The following is a 26,868-nucleotide window of genomic DNA, read 5'->3' as shown; positions in this document are numbered from 1 at the left end:
ATATGCTGCCAATATGGTTGCACTAATGGTCGGAGGATGGCATTCACGTATCGTGATGCATTTACGGCGCCTTCCACGATCACCAGCGGCGTACATTGGCCCCACATAATGCCACCCCAAAACAGCAGGGAACCTCCACCTTGCTGCACTCGATGGACAGTGTGTCTAAGGCATTCAGCCTGACCGAGTTGCCTTCAAACACGTTTCCGACGATTGTCTGGTTGAAGGCATATGCGATACACATCGATGAAGAGAATGTGATGCCAATCCTGAGTGCTACATTCGGCATGTTATTGGGCTCACCTTTACCATGGTGCATGGTGTCATGGTTGCAAAGATGGACGTCGCCATGGACATCGGGAGTGAAGTTGCACATCATGCAGCCTATCGCACACAGTTTGAGTTGTAACATGATGTCCTGTGGTTGCACGAAAAGCATCATTCAACATGGTGGCATTACTGTCAGGGTTCCTCTGAGCCATAATCTGCAGGTAGCGGTCATCCACTGCAGTAGTAGCCCTTGGGCGACCTCTGTATCTCCTCCATGTCCGAACAAAATAGCTTTGGTTCACTCAGAGATGCACTTCCCTCGTTGAGAGTCCTTCCTGGCACAAGTAACAATGTGGACATGATTGAACTGCGGTACTGACTGTCTAGGCATCGTTGTAATCGGCACTGCTGATGCATGGTTGTTTACATCTTTGGGCGAGTTTAGTGACATTTCTGAACAGTCAAAGGGACTGTGTCTGTAATACAATATCCACAGTCAACATCTATCTTCAGGAGTTCTGGGAATGGGGTGATGCAAAACTATTTTTGATGTGTGTATTATTGCAAACACACACTGGCCTCTAGGGAGAAACTACCAGTCAGGTTCCTGTGTTGCTTTAAGCTAGTTTATAAAAACAGTATGCACAGTGAAAAATCCATGGTTTTCGTAGAGTGAGACTACAGTGACTATGGAATTGGATAATCTTATAAAAGTAGCACACTAATGACATTAAATTCCACTAATGCAGTTTACAACTTTGGTGCAAGAGGGCAGAGTTTATTCTAGAAACTGCCTATAAACAAATTTAAGGTACAGTACCCCACAACAGCAATATAATTCGCATGTAATAATAACTGTTCCAGAGGTGGAACAGGAAGCTCATTCAAATATTGGAGTGACTGAATCAAAGTCTATATGTATCAAAGCAGATTAATTAAGAAATATGTGCGTAAATAGTTCTATCAACCTTCATAAAACAAAATTAAAATCTTATATTTTTGCCAACAGCACATCACAATACATAACAATCAAACCAGTACCTGGTAACATGAGGTAACAAATGAAAGCAAGTAAAATACAAAAACAATTACCATAGCACTTACACAATTCATACTAATAATGTGAGGGGAAAAGAATCAGAAACAGTTCTTACAACCACTACCTGTGACCTAATGACGACCAGTTCCTGATGTGGACTTCTGCTGTGCCTGCACAAACTCTGGGTAGTCAATGAATCCATCATTGTTTAGGTCATCCATGCCGAGAATAGGATCTATGAGGTTGACAAGTTCTTCATCCTTAAACAGCTTCTCACCGGGATGGGGCGCAGAAGGGTTGTTGGGATCTCGGTGTCCTTGTTCTACATTAATCACAACGACATTACATAACACAAAAGCACAAGCAACAAATGACATGCACTTCAATCACACGTGATAAGTTTTGTTTGAACACACAGTGCAAACACTATCTATATATGAAAGCAACTGAAAATTTCCACAGAATATACTTCCAAACAAAGGCAATCTCTCTCCACAGAGTTACAATTACATGAAATATGATTCAGTACACTGCACTGTTAAGCAAATGGTTTTGTAAAGGTTGGCAGATAAGCTTTCCTCATTGAGTAGCTGCTTTTTTTGCAACTCTGAAGTTTTCTAATATAAAATGCAGCCAACTCACACCCCTCAGTACTAATATAGCTTTTTAAACACCAGACAAATTTTATAGTAATTGATAATGAGATTGGCTAATTGAATATGAATTACTGTTCTATCATATAACTTTTATCAAAAGGAAAACACAACTGAGAAAGCTATCAAATTACGAGGAGACAAAACTGGTGGCCAGAACTTGCTTTCACTGGACGAAATTTCAAATACTGTCCAGAGACCCCTCATTGTGACAAAAGTGGGTTTCCTCCATTCTGTGGTCCCAGTGCACTGCTTCTCCTTGCCAGCCTTCCCTAACCAACCCCTCTTTCCTCCCTGAGGCACGGACAGAGAAGTTTCAAAAACCAGAAATAGTATTTTCTACTTTCAAGTGTTTCTATTGGAAGTATCTGAAATTTCATCTCCTCAAAGTCAGTACTGGCTCACCATTCTGTCTCCTTGTAATTTAATAGTGCTTTATGATTTACACTTTCTCACTGTCAACTTGCATAGAAACATAGGAAGTTACTTGTTACTTGTTCAGGGTAAAAGGACCACTCAAACCTCTCAAGAATAATTTTTGAAGAGTTGGAATTTTTCAGTTTCTTATCATCAGGTAACAACCAACAGGAAAGCATTACTAATAAACTGAAAATCAAAAAGCATCTGACATTCCAAAACAACAGAAACAACAACAACAACAACAAATACAACAACAAACAACAACATCCAAAAATGTGCACTTACATTAATGGCACCATCTGCCTACAAAGAGAAAGCTGAGAGCAGAGGAAAGACATTTTAAAAGAAACAGTCCTGCTGTTGAAGTAATGACAAGCATTACCATATCAGAGCTCACCTGCCTGTAGTCAGCAGCACAATTCCACTTGGGCCATCTGAGCATGCCAGACACTATGCTGCAAGCTAGCGCTAACTGTCCCCTTTCATTCCAAATTTCACAGGGGCTCTCTTAAATCTGCACAAGATACTACAACAAGACTGACTTTTACCATAGTCTGAAGGTTTATGATCAAAAAGTTTTACTTTGGTGAAGTACAGCACTAAACATTCATGACACATCACAATCAATTCACTGAAACTCTCACCCTAAGTTAAAAGATTTCAACATATTGTGATACTACTTCTGACAAAAAACATGCAGTCTCTTAAAAGAGGACGCATTAAGTACATTATTATCAGCCACATCCCCTAGCAAAACAGTAACAGTGCACAATAAGAACTACAGAAGATTAGAGTGTATGGAAGTGACATTTTTCCACCAACATTTTTTTAAAGGCAATATATATTTTTAAAAAGCCTTTACTGATTCAGTAAGCAAACTTGTGACTGAAGTGTGTCTGGCAAACTCCACGATTTAAACAACTTTTCTTGTATTAATAAGGTAAGTGACTACATAATTGGTCAGAGGTCTCTCTTCATTATGAACTGCATTTACAGGAAGCATATATGAAAAGAAATAACCTTTCTTTATACAATATTCAATAAATGTAGAAATGATGAAGGGGATCATTTTTACAAGGCAATAGAGAAAGAAGAAAGTGAAAATTTAAGAGGAGTTAGTGGATCAAGCAGATAACTTCAGGTACTTAGAATCCATAACAACCAGTAACACAACATGTAATCAAGAAATAAACACAAGAATAACTATTGGAAACGTAATGTTATGGCACAGAGGGGAACATTTTCTATGGCCAATAAAATGAACAAATGCAAAATATTATCGAGATGTCTGCATGGAGTGTTGGTTGCCCAGAATGGCAGTATGGTGCCAAAACACGAACACTGCAATAGAGGAAGGTGAAATGGTTAGAAGTTTATGAAATATATATTTGGAGAATAACGGAAGGTGTGAAATGGACAGATTATATTAGGAATTAGGAAATGTTCAAAAGGGAAATGCAAGAGGATGTTGAACTTGCTGTGATGGACTTTCCTTAAGGCCAAAACAAACAAATATCAACAAACTTGGGGAAAAATTTCAGATTAGAAGTGTGTTCAATGCTAAAGTCCTCTCATTATTTGGTTATAACCACAACGGAGGGGTATCTGTTGAGAGGCCAGACAAACGTGTGGTTCCTGAAGAGGGGCAGAAGCCTTTTCAGTAGTTGCAGGGGCAACAGTCTGGATGATTGACTGATCTGACCTTGTAACAATAACCAAAACAGCCTTGCTGTGCTGGTACTGCGAACGGCTGAAAGCAAGGGGAAACTACAGCCGTAATTTTTCCCGAGGGCATGCAGGTTTACTGTATGATTAAATGATGATGGCATCCTCTTGGGTAAAATATTCCGGAGGTAAAATAGTCCCCCATTCGGATCTCCGGGTGGGGACTACTCAAGAGGATGTCGTTATCAGGAGAAAGAAAACTGGCGTTCTACGGGTCGGAGCGTGGAATGTCAGATCCCTTAATCGGGCAGGTACATTAGAAAATTTAAAAAGGGAAATGGATAGGTTAAAGTTAGATATAGTGGGAATTAGTGAAGTTCGGTGGCAGGAGGAACAAGACTTCTGGTCAGGTGACTACAGGGTTATAAACACAAAATCAAATAGGGGTAATGCAGGAGTAGGCTTAATAATGAATAGGAAAATAGGAATGCGGGTAAGCTACTACAAACAACATAGTGAACGCATTATTGTGGCCAAGATAGATACGAAGCCCACACCTACTACAGTAGCACAAGTTTATATGCCAACTAGCTCTGCAGATGACGAAGAAATTGAGAAATATATGATCAAATAAAAGAAATTATTCAGATAGTGAAGGGTGACGAAAATTTCACAGTCATGGGTGACTGGAATTCGGTAGTAGGAAAAGGGAGAGAAGGAAACGTAGTAGGTGAATATGGACTGGGGCAAAGAAATGAAAGAGGAAGCCGCCTGATAGAATTTTGCACAGAGCACAACTTAATCATAGGTAACACTTGGTTCAAGAATCATAAAAGAAGGCTGTATACATGGAAGAAGCCTGGAGATACTGACAGGTTTCAGATAGATTATATAATGGTACGACAGAGATTTAGGAACCAGGTTTTAAATTTTAAGACATTTCCAGGGGCAGATGTGGACTCTGACCACAATCTGTTGGTTATGACCTGTAGATTAAAACTGAAGAAACTGCAAAAAGGTGGGAATTTAAGGAGATGGGACCTGGATAAACTAAAAGAACCAGAGGTTGTACGGAGTTTCAAGAAGAGCATAAGGGAGCAATTGACAGGAATGGGGGAAAGAAATACAATAGAAGAAGAATGGGTAGCTTTGAGGGATGAAGTAGTGAAGGCAGCAGAGGATCAAGTAGGTAAAAAGACGAGGGCTAGTAGAAATCCTTGGGTAACAGAAGAAATATTGAATTTAATTGATGAAAGGAGAAAATATAAAAATGCAGTAAATGAAGCAGGCAAAAAGGAATACAAACATCTCAAAAATGACATCGTCAGGAAGTGTAAAATGGCTACGCAGGGATGGCTAGAGGACAAATGTAAGGATGTAGAGGCTTATCTCACTAGGGGTAAGATAGATACTGCCTACAGGAAAATTAAAGGGACCTTTGGAGAAAAGAGGACCACTTGTATGAATATTAAGAGCTCAGATGGAAACCCAGTTCTAAGCAAAGAAGGGAAAGCAGAAAGGTGGAAGGAGTATATAGAGGGTCTATACAAGGGCAATGTACTTAAGGACAATATTATGGAAATGGAAGAGGATATAGATAAAGATGAAATGGGAGATACGATACTGCGTGAAGAGTTTGACAGAGCACTGAAAGACCCGAGTCGAAACAAGGCCCCTGGAGTAGACAACATTCCATTGGAACTACTGACGACCTTGGGAGAGCCAGTCATGACAAAACTCTACCATCTGGTGAGCAAGATGTATGAGAGGCAAAATACCCTCAGACTTCAAGAATAATATAATAATTCCAATCCCAAAGAAAGCAGGTGTTGACAGATGTGAAAATTACCGAACTATCAGTTTAATAAGTCACAGCTGCAAAATACTAACGCGAGTCCTTTACAGACGAATGGAAAAACTAGTAGAAGCCGACCTCGGGGAAGATCAGTTTGGATTCCATAGAAACGCTGGAACACGTGAGGCAATACTGACCCTACAACTTATCTTAGAAGCTAGATTAAGGGCAAACCTACGTTTCTAGCATTTGTAGACTTAGAGAAAGCTTTTGACAATGTTGACTGGAATACTCTCTTTTAAATTCTGAAGGTGGCAGGGGTAAAATACAGGGATTTACAATTTGTACAGAAACCAGATGGCACTTATAACAGTCAAGGGACATGAAAGGGAAGCAGTGGTTGGGAAGGGAGTGAGACAGGGCTGTAGTCTATCCCCGATGCTATTCAATCTGTATATTGAGCAAGCAGTAAAGGAAACAAAAGAAAAATTCGGAGTAGGTATTAAAGTCCATGGAGAAGAAATAAAAACTTTGAGGTTCGCCGATGACATCGTAATTCTGTCAGAGACAGCAAAGGACTTGGAAGAGAGTCGAATGGAATGGACAGTGTCTTGAGAGGAGTATATAAGATGAACATCAACAAAAGCAAAACGAGGATAATGGAATGTAGTCGAATTAAGTCGAGTGATGCTGAGGGAATTAGATTAGGAAGTGAGATACTTAAAGTAGTAAAGGAGTTTTGCTATTTGGGGAGCAAAATAACTGATGATGGTCGAAGTAGAGAGGATATAAAATGTAGACTGGCAATGGCAAGGAAAGCGTTTCTGAAGAAGAGAAGTTTGTTAACATCGAGTATAGATTTAAGTGTCAGGAAGTCATTTCTGAAAGTATTTGTATGGAGTGTAGCCATGTATGGAAGTGAAACATGGACGATAAATAGTTTGGACAAGAGGAGAATAGAAGCTTTCGAAATGTGGTGCTACAGAAGAATGCTGAAGATTAGATGGGTAGATCACATAACTAATGAGGAAGTATTGAATCGGATTGGGGATAAGAGAAGTTTGTGGCACAACTTGACCAGAAGAAGGGATCGGTTGGTAGGACATGTTCTGAGGCATCAAGGGATCACCAATTTAGTATTGGAGGGCAGTGTGGAGGGTAAAAATTGTAGAGGGAGACCAAGAGATGACTACACTAAGCAGATTCAGAAGGATGTACATTGCAGTAGGTACTGGGAGATGAAGAAGCTTGCACAGGATAGAGTAGCATGGAGAGCTGCATCAAACCAGTTTCAGGACTGAAGACCACAACAACAATAATTTTTAAACTGATGTAGATGTTCAAACCAATATAAGCAGAGGTATAAAAAAGATGAATGAATAAAAAGTAGTAAAATAGTAAGAAACTAACCTCTGTAAATGTGATTTCAAAACTATTCAGTACTGAGAGGGTTCCTTATTTCTACATTAAAAATTAGGTTCTCTGTGGTTTCACATAGTACTGAAATAAGTTCTATGGAAAATCCAGAAAATTGTGTATAATGGTGAAAGTAATGTGTGTGTGTGTGTGTGTGTGTGTGTGTGTGTGTGTGTGTGTGTGTGTGTGTGTGTGTGTGTATGGGTTTATTGAAACTGAAATGATTTCTCTATCTCTTAAGTTCTTGTTGCCAGTGTGTATGTGGTGGGGGGGGGAGATAGAGAGAGAGATATATATAGAGAGAGGGGGGTGGGGCGGAGTGAGGGGGTGGGGCGGAGTGAGGGGGAGGGGGGGAATTGGGGGGGGGAGTGGGGGGGGGAGTGGGGGTGGGAGGTGGGGGGGGTGGGGGGGGGCGGAGTGAGGGGGAGGGGGGGAGTGGGGGGGGAGTGGGGGGAGTGGGGGTGGGAGGTGGGGGGGGGAGGTGGGGGGGGGGCGGAGTGAGGGGGAGGGGGGAGTGGGGGGGGGGGGAGGTGGGAGTGGGGGGGGAGTAGGGGGGGGGGAGTGGGGGGGGGGAGTAGGGGGGGAGTGGGCGGGGGGGAGAGGGCGGGGGGGGGGAGTGGGCGGGGGGGGGAGTGTGCGGGGGGGGGGGGGGAGTGGGCGGGGGGGGGGAGTGGGCGGGGGGGGAGAGTGGGCGGGGGGGGGAGAGTGGGCGGGGGGGAGAGTGGGCGGAGGGGTGGAGAGTGGGCGGGGGGGTGGAGAGTGGGCGGGGGGGTGGAGAGTGGGCGGGGGGGTGGGAGTGGGCGGGGGGGTGGGAGTGGGCGGGGGGGGTGGGAGTGGGCGGGGGGGGGGGGGGGAGAGTGGGCGGGGGGGGGGAGTGGGTGGGGGGGGGAGTGGGCGGGGGGGGAGTGGGCGGGGGGGGGGGGTGAGTGGGCGGGGGGGTGAGTGGGCGGGGGGGGTGAGTGGGCGGGGGGGGTGAGTGGGCGGGGGGGGTGAGTGGGCGGGGGGGTGAGTGGGCGGGGGGGTGAGTGGGCGGGGGGGTGAGTGGGCGGGGGGGTGAGTGGGCGGGGGGGGTGAGTGGGCGGGGGGGGTGAGTGGGCGGGGGGGGTGAGTGGGCGGGGGGGTGAGTGGGCGGGGGGGTGAGTGGGCGGGGGGGTGAGTGGGCGGGGGGGGTGAGTGGGCGGGGGGGGTGAGTGGGCGGGGGGGGTGAGTGGGCGGGGGGGTGAGTGGGCGGGGGGGGTGAGTGGGCGGGGGGGGTGAGTGGGCGGGGGGTGAGTGGGCGGGGGGTGAGTGGGCGGGGGGGTGAGTGGGCGGGGGGGTGAGTGGGCGGGGGGGTGAGTGGGCGGGGGGGTGAGTGGGCGGGGGGGGTGAGTGGGCGGGGGGGTGAGTGGGCGGGGGGGTGAGTGGGCGGGGGGGTGAGTGGGCGGGGGGGTGAGTGGGCGGGGGGGGTGAGTGGGCGGGGGGGGGAGTGGGCGGGGGGGGGGGGGTGAGTGGGCGGGGGGGGTGAGTGGGCGGGGGGGGTGAGTGGGCGGGGGGGGGGAGTGGGCGGGGGGGGGGGGGTGAGTGGGCGGGGGGGGGAGTGGGCGGGGGGGGGGGGGGGGTGGGCGGGGGGGGGGGTGAGTGGGCGGGGGGGGGGGGGTGAGTGGGCGGGGGGGTGAGTGGGCGGGGGGGTGAGTGGGCGGGGGGGGTGAGTGGGCGGGGGGGTGAGTGGGCGGGGGGGGGTGAGTGGGCGGGGGGGGTGAGTGGGCGGGGGGGGGTGAGTGGGCGGGGGGGGTGAGTGGGCGGGGGGGGGTGAGTGGGCGGGGGGGGTGAGTGGGCGGGGGGGGGTGAGTGGGCGGGGGGGGGTGAGTGGGCGGGGGGGGTGAGTGGGCGGGGGGGTGAGTGGGCGGGGGGGGTGAGTGGGCGGGGGGGGTGAGTGGGCGGGGGGGGTGAGTGGGCGGGGGGGGTGAGTGGGCGGGGGGGTGAGTGGGCGGGGGGGTGAGTGGGCGGGGGGGTGAGTGGGCGGGGGGGGTGAGTGGGCGGGGGGGTGAGTGGGGCGGGGGGGGTGAGTGGGCGGGGGGGTGAGTGGGCGGGGGGGTGAGTGGGCGGGGGGGTGAGTGGGCGGGGGGGTGAGTGGGCGGGGGGGGTGAGTGGGCGGGGGGGGTGAGTGGGCGGGGGGGGTGAGTGGGCGGGGGGGTGAGTGGGCGGGGGGGGTGAGTGGGCGGGGGGGTGAGTGGGCGGGGGGGTGAGTGGGCGGGGGGGTGAGTGGGCGGGGGGGGGTGAGTGGGCGGGGGGGGGTGAGTGGGCGGGGGGGGTGAGTGGGCGGGGGGGGTGAGTGGGCGGGGGGGTGAGTGGGCGGGGGGGGTGAGTGGGCGGGGGGGTGAGTGGGCGGGGGGGGTGAGTGGGCGGGGGGGTGAGTGGGCGGGGGGGTGAGTGGGCGGGGGGGTGAGTGGGCGGGGGGGTGAGTGGGCGGGGGGGTGAGTGGGCGGGGGGGTGAGTGGGCGGGGGGGTGAGTGGGCGGGGGGGGTGAGTGGGCGGGGGGGGTGAGTGGGCGGGGGGGTGAGTGGGCGGGGGAGTGGGCGGGGGGAGTGGGCGGGGGAGTGGGCGGGGGAGTGGGCGGGGGGAGTGGGCGGGGGAGTGGGCGGGGGAGTGGGCGGGGGAGTGGGCGGGGGAGTGGGCGGGGGAGTGGGCGGGGGAGTGGGCGGGGGAGTGGGCGGGGGAGTGGGCGGGGGAGTGGGCGGGGGAGTGGGCGGGGGAGTGGGCGGGGGAGTGGGCGGGGGAGTGGGCGGGGGAGTGGGCGGGGGAGTGGGCGGGGGAGTGGGCGGGGGAGTGGGCGGGGGAGTGGGCGGGGGAGTGGGCGGGGGAGTGGGCGGGGGAGTGGGCGGGGGAGTGGGCGGGGGAGTGGGCGGGGGAGTGGGCGGGGGAGTGGGCGGGGGAGTGGGCGGGGGAGTGGGCGGGGGAGTGGGCGGGGGAGTGGGCGGGGGAGTGGGCGGGGGAGTGGGCGGGGGAGTGGGCGGGGGAGTGGGCGGGGGGAGTGGGCGGGGGGAGTGGGCGGGGGGAGTGGGCGGGGGAGTGGGCGGGGGAGTGGGCGGGGGAGTGGGCGGGGGAGTGGGCGGGGGAGTGGGCGGGGGAGTGGGCGGGGGAGTGGGCGGGGGAGTGGGCGGGGGGAGTGGGCGGGGGAGTGGGCGGGGGAGTGGGGGGATGAGCTACTGATACAGTACACATGGCTAGTAACAATTTTGAGATCATCAGATAGTTAGTTTATAACTATGAATTTACAAAGAACAGTACTGTGGCAACAAATAAATCATTGTCAACCAGCCCTTGAGTAACTGTGCATCTGTACATATTCATAAGTTGCTTTGTAATTAGGTTCACTCTTTGTAGTATGCTGACACTTAACACCATTGAAAATTACACATGGGTGAAAGACACCTTACTGAAGACAACTGATGACTATATTTATATTCTTTGTATTCCATTCAGGATTTTCCAGCATAGTATTAACTAACTAATGTCATAACACATTTGTTTCCATAAATAATCTTCATTACTTGGATGTAGTTTGAAGAACAAATATACGGAGATTGTTGTTCAGACTGTACAATGAATGACCTATGAGGACTGCAACAACTGTGGACAACTATGCCTGCCACTTTGACGCAGGTACCTAGCAGTGAGATACTTTTCCACCACAAACAGCCTACTGCAAAGCTGGGGTCCTGGCATGATCTGGCTATGTCATTAAATTTCTTTTAGACTAGCCAATCAGACTACAACAAGTATAATACAAAGATATAACTTCGAAGATGCCCAATAATAAATAACAGTATACCTATCCTGGAATATCACGTAATCAAGAACAGAGGAAACAAAAACCCAAAATATTTATTATAATCTTATTCACCGAGTCAAACTGTGCGACTGTAATAAATGTGTACCGTGAGAAATAAATTTCCAATGCTCGCTACGTCATAGATGGTAGCTTTATAAAATAATGACAGTTAATGTTTCATTACTTCACGATACAAAAAAAAAGCATTTTAACGCTATGCCATCCAGCAACAACACAGTGGTGTCGTGTGCATAGTATCACTCAGTGGCCACCAACACCACAGTGGTGTTGTGAGCATAGTCTCATACAGTGGCAGGCGATAGCACTTACGTATATTTTGCATTCTGTTGGCGTTTTGTTTAGGTAACAATAACTTACACACATCAACAAGTTTCTCATTTTTATAAGTACTTGTGTCCTTTCATCGTGGCAGGTTAAAGAGACGATAAGATTATTTATGATGGACGCACAGATGTCTTGTCTGACATTTCGGACAACTTGGTCGACTGGGAAGAAGATATTGGATATAAAAAAAAGAATAAAGGTGAAGCAGAATCGTTGGAAGACAGTGGAATATGTCCAAGAAGAATTGGGCAATGTCTACGGTTGCCAACTCTTTTGAAGACAGTGCACAGTGGTCACACTTCGATTTACTGAGGACCAGTAATAAATTTTGAAGATCTCCGGGTCCAATCATATTTCCCAAAGATACACAGAGTGTCAAGGATATTGTAGAATTATATACTGGGAACAATCTATTTGAAAATATTAGCAATGAAACCAACAAGTACTACAGTCAAAATTGCAACAGAAGGAATCTGGATACATAGAATGCCCAGTTTGTCAACTTTACAGGACCCAAATATAGAAAATGGTTTTGGCTTGCTATCCTTATGGGAATTGTAAAAAAAGCAAGGCTCAATGAATATTTGTCAACGAATCTGTTGATAGATACACCGATATTTCACAAAACTATGTCCCGCAACTGATTCAGACAAATATTATCATTTTTACATTTTTCCAACAACAACAATAAACCGGATAATGCCGACCAGCTTTTCAAAGTGTAATTCGTAATTGATTATTTTTCCAAAGAGTTTATAGAAACATTTAATCCAAGTCAAAACATCTCAACTGATGAAGGAATGATACCGAGGCATGGACTATTAAATTTTAAAGTTCACAATTCGTCAAAAATTACAAAATATGGCATACTCATTCAGATGCTATGCGATTCGGGTATGGGATAGATTTCCTCATTGAAGATACATTCTGGTGCTGGACAACCTTTAGCAAAAATAGTGATGGAACTACTGACACCTTCTTATGGAAATTGGCATCACCTCTTCATGGATAATTATTAGAACAGTGTAGAACCTGCAGAGAAGTTACTTGAAATGAAAATTTGAGCTCATGGAACAATACGGCAAAATAGAGGAATTCCGGAAAAATTAAAGTGCACAGAAGTCAATGTGTTTGAAGCTTGTCATCAACAGAAAGGTGAAGTACTTGCAGAGGTATGGAAAGCTTAGAAAATAAAAATGACAAAAATGATCTCTACAATACATAATGCCACTTCGAAGGACACCCAAGGAAAATGTACAACACCAATTACACAATTAAAAAACCTGAAAGTGTATTAGGCTACAACAAATACACGAAAGGAGTGGATTTGGCAGACCAACGTTTGAGTTATTATCCTATATACAGAAAAACTATAAAATGGTCAAAAAAGGTTTGCATGTGCCTCTAATTGTGCATACATACATATCAATATTTCAATACAGAAAACAAGAGTCTCCGATTTCATGACTTTTAATTAAAGGGTCTGGTTTGTGGATAGAAGACAATGTACCTGCTTCTCAGCAAAACTTGGAGGTTGCCTCTACATCCCATACGTGTCATGATCCAGCTGACAGACTTTCCTGTCACATACAGCAACACCAACTAAACTGCCATGTATGTTCCAAAAACAAAAACAACAAACTTAATGTGTAAGTCTTGTGGAGTTGCGTTACATCTCGGAGACTGTTTTGCTACATATCATATGAAAGAGAAAAACCAAGTACCAAAGACAATGCAAATAAACAAATACATGAAACACACAAATTTTGTATTTATTTACGCATGTATATCTTCAAAATTTAATGAAAGTAGGGGAACAGGGTTGAGAACTTTGAGAACTAACGATGTGATTAGTAAAACTTAACAATTTATAATCTCCTGATAATGTCAAGAATGGCCAGCACCAAGCCAAGTAATCTGACTTGGCGCTGCCTGTGGCAAGCGAATAAATGTGTACGAGACGTGCGGATGGCAAAGTGTAGAGTATTTGTCTTTATGCATATAGTTCAACCGACAGCCTATATTTTCCCTTCATTTCAGAAACATTTAGGCGTCTACTTTTAATCTATCCATAAATATCAAAATCATAATGGAATTCAGAAAAACTATTTGAAGGAAGTGCCTGCTCTCAGTTTTCAAGCAATAAAATACGATATGCTACACATACACATCCAGTGAAAAAATTGGACACAAGAACACTTGCAGGCAACACACTAAATGTAAACATGGCACAAATCTTTTACATTGTACAACATTTACATATAAAAATAAATAATATCTCGCCTAGCACTTAGCTTTGCACGGCGGTCAGGATAGCTTACTAACTTAAGTAGGCCGAGTCCAGCGGGACTAGTGGTTGGGCAATCCCACAGTAGAAAGCCCCAGTCACACAGCTTACTTTTCCTGTGTCTGTGGAGAGAGTGAGCTGTGTTAAAGCGGTAAGCACTGAGGCAATAGAGTATATCTCTTCAGTGCTTTTGAGTTGGTGTGTGTAAAACATAGTAGACAAAAAATTAGTCACCTCCCTGGAGACACAATGCTAATACCATGTAATAATGCCTGTGGCCTAAAGAATGGCCTCAATTTCGTAAGGAACAGAACCTACAAATAGAGTCTACAGGTATTTTTCTGGTATGCCATATTCAGCAGAAACCACTCTGAGGATTACATCCCACAGAGCTACCAGATTGTGGGGATCTTGTCTGTTATGTTTCAACTGCAGTTATAAATTTTTACTGGCACATTCTATGGGATTAACGTCTGGTGATTTGGCAGGCCAGTTGAAGTACAGTAGTGTGCCCAAGTGTTCGTCAGACCAGGAATGTGTGCACGTGGGCCTGTGACTGTGGCTGTTGTCTTCTTGGAAGACAAGAGTGTCTACAACATATTCATTTTTAAGATGAATAGGAAAAAGTGACACTTGGTCACCAAAATGTTGAAATAAACATCCTGCTTAATTTTCATTGTAATCTGAATGAATACATCCATGATACAATATGCAAAACATCCCCAATGACACAGAACCACCCCTAGACTGATGTACACCCTCTGCACTGTGCAGGTTACATACCTCACTGGGTCATCTGTGCACTTGATGCCTTTCGAAAAGATCCAAAATCACTACTCAGTGGAACACACTGCACACTTCCAGTCACCTACTGCCCAGTTTCTATGTTTCTTGGGCCAATGAAAGATATCCGGCTTGTTGTACTACTGTGACCAATGATGTTATGCAAGATGCCAAAATTGCATGCGGTTCCCTTTGTAATTTTCACTCAAACTGGTCAAGATGGACCTGCATTCAGCAACAACAGCAATTTGTTGGGTTTGAAACTGTGACTGACAAAGTGACACTCATCTCCACTCCCTGTCAGTTGTTATATTTTCACAACCACTGTTCTTATGCCACTTTACATGGCTGCGAAAGGCACACCACTCTATGTAGACATGTTAGAGAGTCCAGGTTGACACACCAACAAGGACAACTTCATTCATGGTGTAGTTATGAGTAGTCCAAACACAATAGCTCTTTTCTACCATTCTGTCATGTCTCCAAGTCAATTCATCATACTTTGCTAATTCTGTACAACTACCTGTCACGTACACACCACTTCACTGTCATGACTGACTTCAACAATGGAGGGTCACGTGAACACCTAGTGCCAATACTACAGCACACCAATGCACCCTGTCAGCTCATTTATGGAGGTGACTAATATTTTGTCTGATGAGCTCATTTTACCAGTCATTCCACTTAAAAACGTGCTAGTGTACATAATAGCAGGAAGTTCAGTTCATAACTGATAACTGAAAACAAGTTAGAAACAACATTTTCAGAAATATGAACTTCTGATAATTGTTGCACTATACCTGACTCCTGGTGAGGCTGAGAGATGCTTCTCAACATTGAAGAAGATGAACATTTTAAGAAGCAAAGTGATTGACAGTGGCTTGAATATCTTAACAGTGCTTTCCATACAAAAGGAATGCAAATCTTATTTCAATGAAATGGTTACTGACTAGTTTCCTTCAAGGGATACAGGAGAATGGAGTTTGTGTGCAATAATTGCATAAAGGTGTATTCCTCTGTCAGGTGAAAATGGCATGGATATTATTTTAGGTTAATTTATTTTACTTGTAACTATATTTTCTAGTAAAATTGTGTGTGTTTCATATAGATGGCATTTTCATATGCAGGTATTTTTAAATTTCAATGTAAACCCACAACTGTAGTAGTCACAAGCTACCACTGTGTCACTGTATTTTCAGCTTAATTCTGAGATAGAGCTGTAATAAAAATTTTAATGTAACTTTTTTTTTTGCTCCTACCATGTGTATGGGAAGAATCATTTATATCATCCACACTGAACATTTCAGCATTACTATTTCATCAAAATTTTATACACGAATCGGCTGCTTGTATATTCATATACACCATATCTTCCTTGTCTCGCCACAATTCTCACAATCTGGTAACGATTCATGTTCTTTTTACACATGATATTTCTCAATGAAAAACAAAAATATTAAATAATGTGGTGTTTCCACTCCTACATATTGTTCCAACCAGATGGAAGGCAGGGTGCAAGTTAGTTTTCATCTCTTGGCCCATAAGAAGAAACTCAGTAATGTTGTTCTGAACAGAAATTAACAAACTTTCAAATTCAGACAGCAAATAAAATTATCTAAGAACTGTGAGTATATAAACTGTCTTCAAATAAGAAGAAGAAGAAGAAGGAGAAGGAGGAGGAGGAGGAGGAGGAGGAGGAGGAGGAGGAGGTACAATACTTTAAAATATCATTGTACCAGAAATGAGATATCTGTGATGTGAATGAAGAAAGAGGAAAAGAAAGAATTATTTGTTCGGTTTTCATTAAAGGTGCTTGGGTTTGCTAACACAGAGTAGGTAACAATGTACCTACTTTCTTCCCTAAAGTAATGCACTACTTGTTTCATTTTTGAGCATAGCAGCTAATCAGCTATTTTAAGTCTAATTGGAGTACACGTAAATCCTTTTCCCTCCTCTTTTCAATACATCCTATTTTCCTCAATCCCCTTCGCCTGTCTGCCACATAAATGAAAGATCATTTATCATAAACTAATCTTTACTATTTCAGCATCTTTTGGAAAAGCTGTCATTGGTGTCACACCTGTGCATCAAGCCGTTATGAAGCACTGCTAACATTAAGTACATCACAATACTGAAACAGATGTATAAAGCATACAGCAGTCATGTGAATGAATTAGCTGTCTGCTAAGTGTAAGTCATGATTTAATCTCTAACCCAACCAAAATATATCTGCTTTACTTGTAATACTCAATGGGCCTTTTATTATAAAATCTTCTGTCTAACATAACAGTATTGATCATCTGATACTGTTCTTAGGTTCCACTTGAACTTACAACTTGAAACCAGAATTTTCTTTTAATTCGCTCCACACCCCATAACCTCTGATTATCTGCAAAGATAAAGGACAAAGAAGAAGAAATAAGCTCCTAGGGCTGCATCTACCTTTTATTTCTGTCTTTCAAACATAAAGAGCTGGCCATGTTAATTGTTTTATGGTAAATACTGAATGTAATAAACAAGTTTTATGTCTATTCCCACTTGTCCCTTCTTACAACTGCTCTTACATTCTTAACGATGTCTGAAGTGCAAAGATTCCTCGCACCTTGAATCTCCGTGAGCAAACAAACTAGACAAATGGTTTTCATGGCCCTTTACCTCATATTCCACCAGTTTATAAGGTGCAGCAATCGTACTGAGCACTGAAGAAAACGCTCTCGACATTCCTCATACTTTTTTCCTTTAAAAAGAATGAAGGTAATGTATGTTTCAGATTACTATCAACTTTCTCACTATTTTGATGCTAATGGACAAACATATCATATAAATGAGCATCCCATTCAACTAGTTAAAGGCTTTACAAATTTTATATTCTTCAATAAATCAATGATGAACATAAAATTTATTTCAATGTGGAGCATGAAACTGCTTTCAGTGATTGTTACTTGCACATGATTGCCTCAAATATATGGAAAAAGAGTGTCCCAAATGATTGGAAAGTGTCTCGTGCTATTCCTGTTTTCAAGAAGAGTTGCAGGACAGATGCATAGGTTACAGGCCTCAAACATTAACATTTCCTAACTTCTAGAAATCTGTTGCACCATTTCTGCATTTAGCCAAGTAAAGCAAGCAAGAGCTTATGAAATGTAAATAAGTACGCTACTGAAATTAAAGTAGCCTTTAGCATACCTCAAATAATATGAAAGTCCAATTTTATTAGTGATGTACATAAAAATATAGTACATGAGATTGGTAGCTTTCTGAGGTTTTTTGTGACATAGAAAACAACATGCAGATGATAGTTTCTCGTTAAACTGCAAAGTAACAATCTGTGCACACCAATAAGCGTGTCACTGCAATATAAGGCGAAGACATAAAGGACTGACTGCAGTAAGTAGTACGACAAGTTACAAAAATGAAACCTTGGACAAGCACACATGAAACTTCACTTCACAATGACAACAGCAGAAACACAAAAATGTAAATACTGACACATTCACTGCAGAATGACCTCAAGATTATTTATATACATCTGTGGGAATATGTCAGTTATGAAAAAATGATATATGAATAATAATATCAGGTATGAAGAAGTCAGTACAACATCTCACACAATAAGTTATGACAGTAACAAGCATCTACAATAATTTTTCAATCTGTAGATAATTAGTGTCCATAAAACAAAATAGTATGACTCACTACCATCGTAACTTGAAGGTATACTATTTCCCTGGACATCTGAGTGTTCTGAAAATATCGCACACCAGTTTAACAAAGGTGGGTACAAGCAAAGTGTTTTACTGCTGTGGAGAGAAAAAAAGGGGGGGGGGGTTAGTGCTGCATTAGAATAACTGATTAGCACAGTTATTTTGGTGATGCAAAAGAAAAGCACAAAACATAAGTAGTTCACAAGAAGCTTCTCACTCACCTGGCCACAGCTAGCATATGCTGTTTCCTTCTCTTACATTTTTTCATATTGTTACACACTTTTAAGGCTTTAGGAGAATAGATAAAATAGTTTTTGAATGACAGCACTATTCAAAATATTACCAAAAGTGTGAAATACTAGAAGCACAAAGGCACAACTCACTTGCATTAACAGTCCACAACGCAAGTGTGATAAATAATTTATGCATAAGAAAGTAGTATTTGAGAAGGAATGGCAGAATAACAGTATTATCGCAAATAAGCAAACTGACATTGATTTCTTACAAAAGGTGTGCAATATAATACAAAATTGTCCTTCCTGTTAGAGGTATTTCCTAGCTGTTAACACCTGATGATATGCGTTTCAGGAACTATCTAAATCAGCTACTTATTTTCCAAATCAGCCTAGTACTGACATCAGAAGTTTAAAGCTGTAAAGAAAAATACAAACTGCACAAGTCTTTTATTAATTAAAATATGCCAACTAAAGTAAATTCATTATTTCCTGCATCATAAAACAATATGACAACTAAAAATAAGTAACTGGGCAGCAAACTAGTACTTTTCTAACAGGCCAATTTAAATGGAAGAACATCTTACCATGCCAATGAATAAGTGACTTTATGAGCTCACAACCATCTAGTTTGTCATTATTGTCTGCATCATGCATTTTGAAATAGTGAAACTGAAGTTCCTGTTCAGTCATTTTGCTTGTATCTATTGGAACTTCCATGTGTTCCTGTATGTGGCTGGAACAAGGAAATATTCCCATTAATTATTTTACAGGTACAGTAACGTACGACAGATATTGCTTAACTTTCTCGACAGGTTAAAATTTCACGCTAGACTGGAACTTGTTTCAGTCTCTGAATTTCTAATTAACTAAACTGCTTTACAGGCCACCAAAGAATGCCACACTGACTGATTAATACTTTAAAATCAGCCACAAACCTTGGTGTTATGGCTTTCACTTTCAGAGGAGGTCTTGTGTATAATTCTGCAGGCCTGACACACTTGGGACACAAAAAGACTGGCTCCATCACAGCCTAAAATTACTTTCAGGACAAAGTGCAATCAGTTAGTTAAATATAATAATGGAATATACTGTGTGAAATGAAGAAACAATGCACCAAGTGAAGGTAATGACTCACTCAGCATTGAGCAGTTGACTGGCAAATAAACAAGATTGAAAATATAGCTAAGCTTACTTAGAGCTAACTAATAACACTGGAAACAATGCCAATTTTATAAATAACTGGACACAAGGATAAACAGTACTGAACTGACAACATGAGGGGATGTAACAGTATCACCAATGCAAGATAATTATACAATAGCAAATCTCCCATCCACATTTTTGAGGCGTGCTACACGTTGTCCTCCTATTGTTTCAAGTTTATACAATATACTGTCTCACTACTAACAACCTGATATTGGGACCACTCAAGAGGGAAGTACTGCATAGTGATGAAAACTAACCCTGTCACAAAGCAGGTTTACTATCTGATCAAAAGCATCTGGACACCTTACGTAATGTGAAACTAACTGCTAGATGTCAAGAGAGGCACACCCACCAGTCTTGTGGAAATCCAATGGAAGGGTTTGGATTTGACAAATGCCTGGAGAACAGTACCTATCATTACATGTAGTGCAGTAGTGAAGTACAGAGAAAACAGTGTTACAACACAAGGATGTTTTTGATGGTTAGGGCATGGTACCCTATTGTGCTTAAACGAAGTGCTAAACGCAGAAGGATATGAACAAATTTTATAGCACAGTTTTCTGGATACACTAGAGGAACAATTCAGAGTCTACGACTGTTTGTATCACAGCATGACGATGCAACCTGCCATAAATCAACATCTGCGAGGCAATGATTTGTGAACAATAACGTTCCCGACATGCAATGGCTGGTCCAGAGACGTGACCTGAACCCAAAAGAACACCTTTGGGATGAGTCAGAATGTTGAATCTGCTCCAGATCCAAGCATCCAACATCACTAACTTCTTTGGTTTCAGGTCTTGAGGAGGAATGGGCTGCCATGCCTCCACACACATTTAGATACCTCACTGAAAGTGTACAGAGTTCATGCTGTCACAAAGGTGAAGTGTGGGCACACCCCATATTAATGTCCATTACTTTGTGTCTGGATACTTTTGATCAGATAGTGTTCATTTACTATATTTTAAAAAAAGTAATTTTGTATAGAGGTGCATCTACCCATCTTCACTCAATCGAGTTCCAGTTATCTATTTTAGTTCGGCTGCCCCTGACCATCTCATATACTCTGTTCAGAATACATCATCAAGCAATAGAGACATAGAGAACTTACTCATGAAATTTACATCCTGTTCTTTAAAGCTTTGGATTTTGAGTGTGTCTTGTGTTCTTTTATGCTTCTAATTACAACCAGTACTGAATGATGCAATTTTTAAATTCAATAAAGGAACCTAATGTAACACTCACATTTTCTTGCAGAGGTACTACACATGTTGGCATTAAAACACGGTGAGAATAAGGTAAGAGGTGGCAAATTTCTAAGATTGAAATACAATTTGAGGAGTAAAATAACATTTAACTGAGGATGCCAATGTTCATCTATAATATAAGTTGAGACAGTAAGTGCAAATGGAAAGCAACAAAACAAGACTCTTGGAGTTTATATCTGTAGTGAAATTAGAAAAATGATGTACCTTTCATGAATGTACACACATACTGTGGTAGCTAAAACACACCATCCCAAATACACCCAAAATGAGAAAATATGTCAAAGGTTCTCACTAATTGATAACAGAAAATGTGGTCAATTTTCTTACTTAGGCAAATCATTTTAATAACTACCATTACAAAATTATGACACCGACTTATAAAACAGGAGTTATATACCGTCTTCTGTTGCATCGGAAACAGACTTTGGAGTGGATATCAATGAGATAACAAGTAGAACAAAATCAAACTGTAACATGTTAACAGTGACCCAAACCAGTCCTGCTGTCAGAAGAACAAACATCTAACATCTTTTGCACTCGATTGCCTGGCTGATACAGCAACAGTTACAAACTCACACAGCTTTTTGACAAATGCTTATTTTCAGATCACTACATAATCTGGTGATGCCCCAAAAGGGCGAAATGCATTATTAAATAATCATTATTTTGCAACCAAGACTGTTTTCTTTTTGAAAAAACAAATATCTGTCCTACTGAACCAAATGTATGAAAACACATAACTCAAGTATAGAATGTGAGTTGACGTGCACAATTCAAGCCTATCAGTCTGCGTTTCTCTATGGTTGGTTGGTTCAGGGGAGGGGACCAAACAGTGATGTCGTTGGTCCCATCAGATTAGGGATGAATGGAAAAGGAAGTCAGCTGTGCCCTTTCACAGGAACCATCATGGCATTTACCTGAAGCAATTTAGGGAAAACTTGGAAAACCTAAATCAGGATGGCTGGATGCAGGTTTCAACTGTCATCCTCTTGAATGTGAGTCAAGTGTGCTAACCATTGCACCGCCTTAGGTGGCTATTCTGACAGGAAATATGAAATGGAATCATTATTTGTCTGTTTCAATTTGATTTCAGTAGTGAATTTTCTATCTTGCCTGCAGAACAATAGCACGAACTTGACTGATAACAGTTTTATAGACAGTTTTTCAGGTTAAAACAATCTGTATCCAGTTTTTAATGGACTAACTGATCACGATACACCGTTAATGAAAATAAATAGCGTAACACCTCACAGCTCTGAGGCACGTTCATACAAAGCTGTGAAGTTTATTAATGAGACCAAGATACAATGCTTTAGGAATAAGTTGAAGTGATATGTGATGAGGTATAAACAAAAAGAGCTGTGGAATTCAATACATTCAAATTGTGTGTCATTATTTGAAAGTAGCTTTCCTAAAAAGTTATCCAGAAATGTTATTAAAAAGGAAAAGACAAGTAAGCCATTGATAAGTACTGGGAAAATGAAAATTTATATGGGCACCAGAACAAGTCAAGATCCAATGTTACCTGCATTCTTAAAAGTGTAATATCTTAAGGAAAAGCATTAAAATGTTTAGAAACATGCACCTCCTGACAGAAATTAATAATGCAGATAAGATTAAAATCATATGGGACATTGTGAAATGAGATATACAACAACTCATCCATGGCACAGGAAATCATCACAAAGAAAATGGGAGACAAATTTTCATCTAATTTCCTTACTGATATCCGTTTCCAAAATATTCAAAAAAATAATAGCATACTCAAGAATAGTTTCAAACATAAAAAAGAAATGATTTACTTACCACATCAAAGTTTGGATTCCACAAGGGTTGCTCAGCTGAGAATTCTACTAATATATTCACTCACATAATTTTAAAATCCTTAAATACAACAATATTGCCAGTTGGAATTTTTTGCTATCTTTGCTAGTCAGTTGATTGCCTAGATCAAGTTACTCCCTTAGAAAAACTTATGTTTTCTGGAACTGATGGCTTTATGAACAACTGATTTGAATCCTGCTTAACAAAACGAATGCAAAAAGTTGTGGTAAAATATACAAACAATGTTGAAAGGAGAGAACATTTTAGTGACTAGGGAAAAATAAAATGAGGGAGGTCCCACAGGGTACCCTTTCATGTCTATATAAGTTCAGCAAATTTTGCTTTTCGTATAACTGTTAGTCTTTGAAGCTTACGAATGAGTGACATTATACTGAGTGCACTATCCGAAAACTACCTCGAGCAATTAAACAGATAACCGACTCATGGAGATAACATCTTGGACCTAATGATAACAAACAGACCCGAACTTTTCGACTCTGTAAGCGCAGAAGAGGGAATCAGTGATCATAAGGCTGTTGAAGCATCACTGAATATGGAAGTAAATAGGAATATAAAAAAAGGGAGGAAAGTTTATCTGTTTAGCAAGAGTAATAGGAGGCAGATTTCAGACTACTTAAAAGAACAAAACGAAAATTTCTGTTCCCACACTGACACTGTTGCGTGTTTATAGAAAAACGTTCAAGGCAATTGTAAAATGCGTTATAGACAGGTAAGTGCTGAGTAAAACTGTAAGGAACAGGAAAAACCCACCATGGTTCAACAACAAAGTTAGGAAATTACTGTGAGAGCAAAGAAAGTTTCACTGCAAATTTAAACACAGTCAAAACCTCTCAGACAGACAGAAGCTAAACAATGTCAAAGTTAGCGTAAGGAGGGCTATGCGTGAAGCGTTCAGTGAGTTCGAAAGTAAAACATTATGTACCAACTTGACAGAAAATCCTAGGAAGTCCTGGTCTTACGTTAAATCAGTAAGTGGACCGTACAGCATATCCAGACACTCTGGGATGATAATGGCATTGAAACAGAGGATGACACACGTAAAGCTGAAATACTAAACATCTTTTTCCAAAGCTGTTTCACAGAGGAAGACCACTCTGCAGTTCCTTCTCTAAATCCTCGCATGAACAAAAAACTTGCTGACATCGAAATAAGTGTCCAAGGAATAGAAAAGCAACGGAAATCACTCAACAGAGGAAAGTCCACTGGGCCTGACAGGATACCAATTTAATTCTACACAGAGTACACGAAAGAACTTGCCCCCCTTCTAACAGCCATGTACCACAAGTCTCCAGAGGAACAGAAGGTTCCAAATGATTGGAAAAAGAGCACAGGTAGTTCCAGTTTTCAAGAAGGGTCGTCGAGCAGATGCACAAAACTATAGGCCTATACTTTTGACATCAACCTGTTGTAGAATTTTAGAACATGTTTTTTGCTCGTGCATCATGTCTGGAAACATCCCCCAGGCTGTGGCTAAAGTGCTAGTTCTGCAAGGTTCGCAGGAGAGCTTCTGTAAAGTTTGGAAGGTAGGAGACGAAGTACTGGCGGAAGTAAAGCTGTGAGGACGGGGCGTGAGTCATGCTTGGGTAGCTCAGTTGATAGAGCACAGGAAGTTTCAAATCATCCTATGTTTTAAGCAAGGTTCTGATTAATGCTGCAATGTCTTCCTGAGTAACCGAACCATCTTCTATTTCAAGAGGGCCTCCCATAGGGCCTGTAGGGGTTCTGAATGGTGCTGACAGGTCCTTCTTCCCAGTCGATCCCATTAATGCTCAAAAGGATTCAAAACAGAGCTTTGGGCAGTTCAAGCCATAGCATGAATCTCTGCCTCATCCAATAACTCTTGAACAATTCTCACAACATGTGGGCACGCACTGCCAAACATTAGCATACAGTCATCACCAATACATCAAGTGAAAGGCACGACATCCTCCAAAACTGACATGCTCTGCATAATTTTGATAAGAATTGCTCTATGGAACATGTAACTAACTAACTTTTAACTAACTAACACAAAATGGCAGCAGACTTAACATCTCTAGATTGTGGGGGAAATTAAAACAAGAAGTCTACATTTCAAATAAGTGAACTGACATGTCTCCTGTACAGCAGACATATGTTCTGAAATTCTGCACCTTAAACACATTTCACATTACAAAGAAAAACAAATGACTCGCAAAGACACGAACTGGTGAGAAACATGGGCATGTATTAGTGCTCAAGGTCAACAGTCTGAGCATTTGACATTAAAGTTATAATAATAAACATGTGAACTGTATCTGAGTTATGTATCTATTCACTTTTAGGACAGGAGGGGAGATATTTGTGGGACCACTTCTCCTGACAGTAGGACAGCAGTTTGTGGCACTATGATCTTGTTACTATTTGGTCAAGTTCCACACATGTTATGTCACAGATGAGAACTTCATACACTCCTTCCAATGCCACAGAAAAAGTATTTAGTTCATTTTTTAAAGTAGATATAACATTTAAAAATTACTTGTGTACAACAGAAAATTTTCCCAAGTGCCCACAACAACTTAGCCCAAACTGCACACCGATATATTTGCTAATTGCAGATATATTTTGGATGGCTTGGCTATGATGGCTCACCCATTAGACCTTTCTTTGCTCAACAGATCAACTAGTATTTGCAGACTCTGGTTCACCTCAGAAATGACAGTTATAACCAAACCATTTACTCAGAGCACATATGAAGTATTAATATGAGCAAACATCTATTTCATTCTCAAATTGTTTCCACATAATTTCTTACTCTTTCTCATGAGCAATGTTAGCAGCATTCAGAATCTGCTGATGCTGCACAGGCACTCCCTGGTGGACTGGTACCCCTTGCTGGACCGGTACCCCCTGTTGCACAGGCACACCCTGCTGGACTGGTACACCCTGCTGTACAGGCACACCTTGTTGTACAGGCACACCCTGCTGTACAGGCACACCTTGCTGTACAGGCACACCCTGTTGCATGGGCACACCCTGCTGCATGGGCACACCCTGCTGCATGGGCACACCCTGCTGGACAGGCACATGGACTTGGCCTGGCACCTGTGCAAAAACTCTCATTTTATTATAAGTTTTAATAACTCATCTGACAAGAAACCGTATATTTATATTTAAGAATAGGGAGGTACAGTATATTCAACTAAACAACACATTCAGTAACTTGGAAATAAGATTACACAGAAAGAGTCAGAAATTGCACTTGTGTAACACAGGTTTAACACAAGACGATGCAGTTGTAAAGAGAGTGAAATACAATATCTCACATGGGATGAAGCAACTATTATAGAAAAGGGGAGTGTTTCAAGGATACAATAACAAGAATACTCAGAATTAAACAAAGCTATTTGGTAATGCCTTACAGAGCATGAAATATGCTAAAACAAAAATTTGGTTCAAGAAACAATTCAAAAGAATATAAGCACGGAGGAGCAATAACAGAAGGTAGTAAATGAAACAGTAGCTAACAAGAGAGATAAAACTGAACAATAATTAAAAGCCTCAAATTAATGTTGTCCTCCACAGTGACATTCCCAGATAAATGTTTCATGGATTTTGTGTGTAATCTCAAATTTTCAGCAGTTTCCTCTGTCATTATCACCAGAAGTTATCTATAGGGGCTGTTGACCTTAGGTGTTAAGTCCCATGGTGCTCAGAGCCATAAATTATCTATAGGAAGCTTGGTATTTAATCCAATTGGCAGGAAATATGTCACAGAGACCTCGCAGAGTCACAGAACTTCCATATGATGAAAGAATTTATGTTAATGTCTATGACTGAGGAACATTAGTAATGATGCCTAGTTTGTTAAATGATGAATGTGGCTATAAAGATTATTAGTCAGTTCTCACACAAAATTTTGTTATTGGCTAAACCGGCTTTGAATCACTCAGTATTTTCAATAGACCATAATGCTTCTTGGCTGATGGCTGCATCAGAACCATAGGTGTGAGCATCTCCTCAAGGGTGCTACAATTTTCTGAGGCAGCCATCAGCCACGAAGAAATATATGAGGGCAAATCAGAAAGTCTTTCCCCACCTTTCTTTGCCAAATTACAGCTGTAAATGTGAAGTCAACATATCCATTTCCAGCAGTGGACCTTTGAG

The 26,868-nt window shown here is 42.7% G+C and overlaps 1 protein-coding gene across 2 annotated transcripts in view; it reads right to left on the bottom strand.

The window, feature by feature from the left end:
• LOC126299362 (uncharacterized) overlaps positions 1-26,868 on the bottom strand; it is a 71,712-nt gene that overhangs the window by 13,273 nt on the left and 31,571 nt on the right. The window contains exons 3-5 of one of the 2 annotated variants that reach the window (XM_049991222.1): positions 25,517-25,806; positions 19,009-19,157; positions 1,434-1,631 (exon numbers count right to left, since the gene is read on the bottom strand). In XM_049991222.1, coding sequence (XP_049847179.1) covers positions 1,441-1,631; positions 19,009-19,157; positions 25,517-25,806 — 630 coding nt within the window. In that variant the 3' untranslated portion in view covers positions 1,434-1,440. Of the gene's footprint in view, positions 1-1,433; positions 1,632-19,008; positions 19,158-25,516; positions 25,807-26,868 lie in introns of those variants that run through there. The other variant, XM_049991223.1, reaches the window with a different exon arrangement.

This window comes from Schistocerca gregaria, chromosome X (genome assembly GCF_023897955.1).
Source record: "Schistocerca gregaria isolate iqSchGreg1 chromosome X, iqSchGreg1.2, whole genome shotgun sequence".
NCBI classification, from domain to species: Eukaryota; Metazoa; Arthropoda; class Insecta; order Orthoptera; family Acrididae; genus Schistocerca; species Schistocerca gregaria.
Note: the sequence above shows the minus strand (reverse complement) of the source record. Positions and strands in the feature narration are given on the sequence as shown.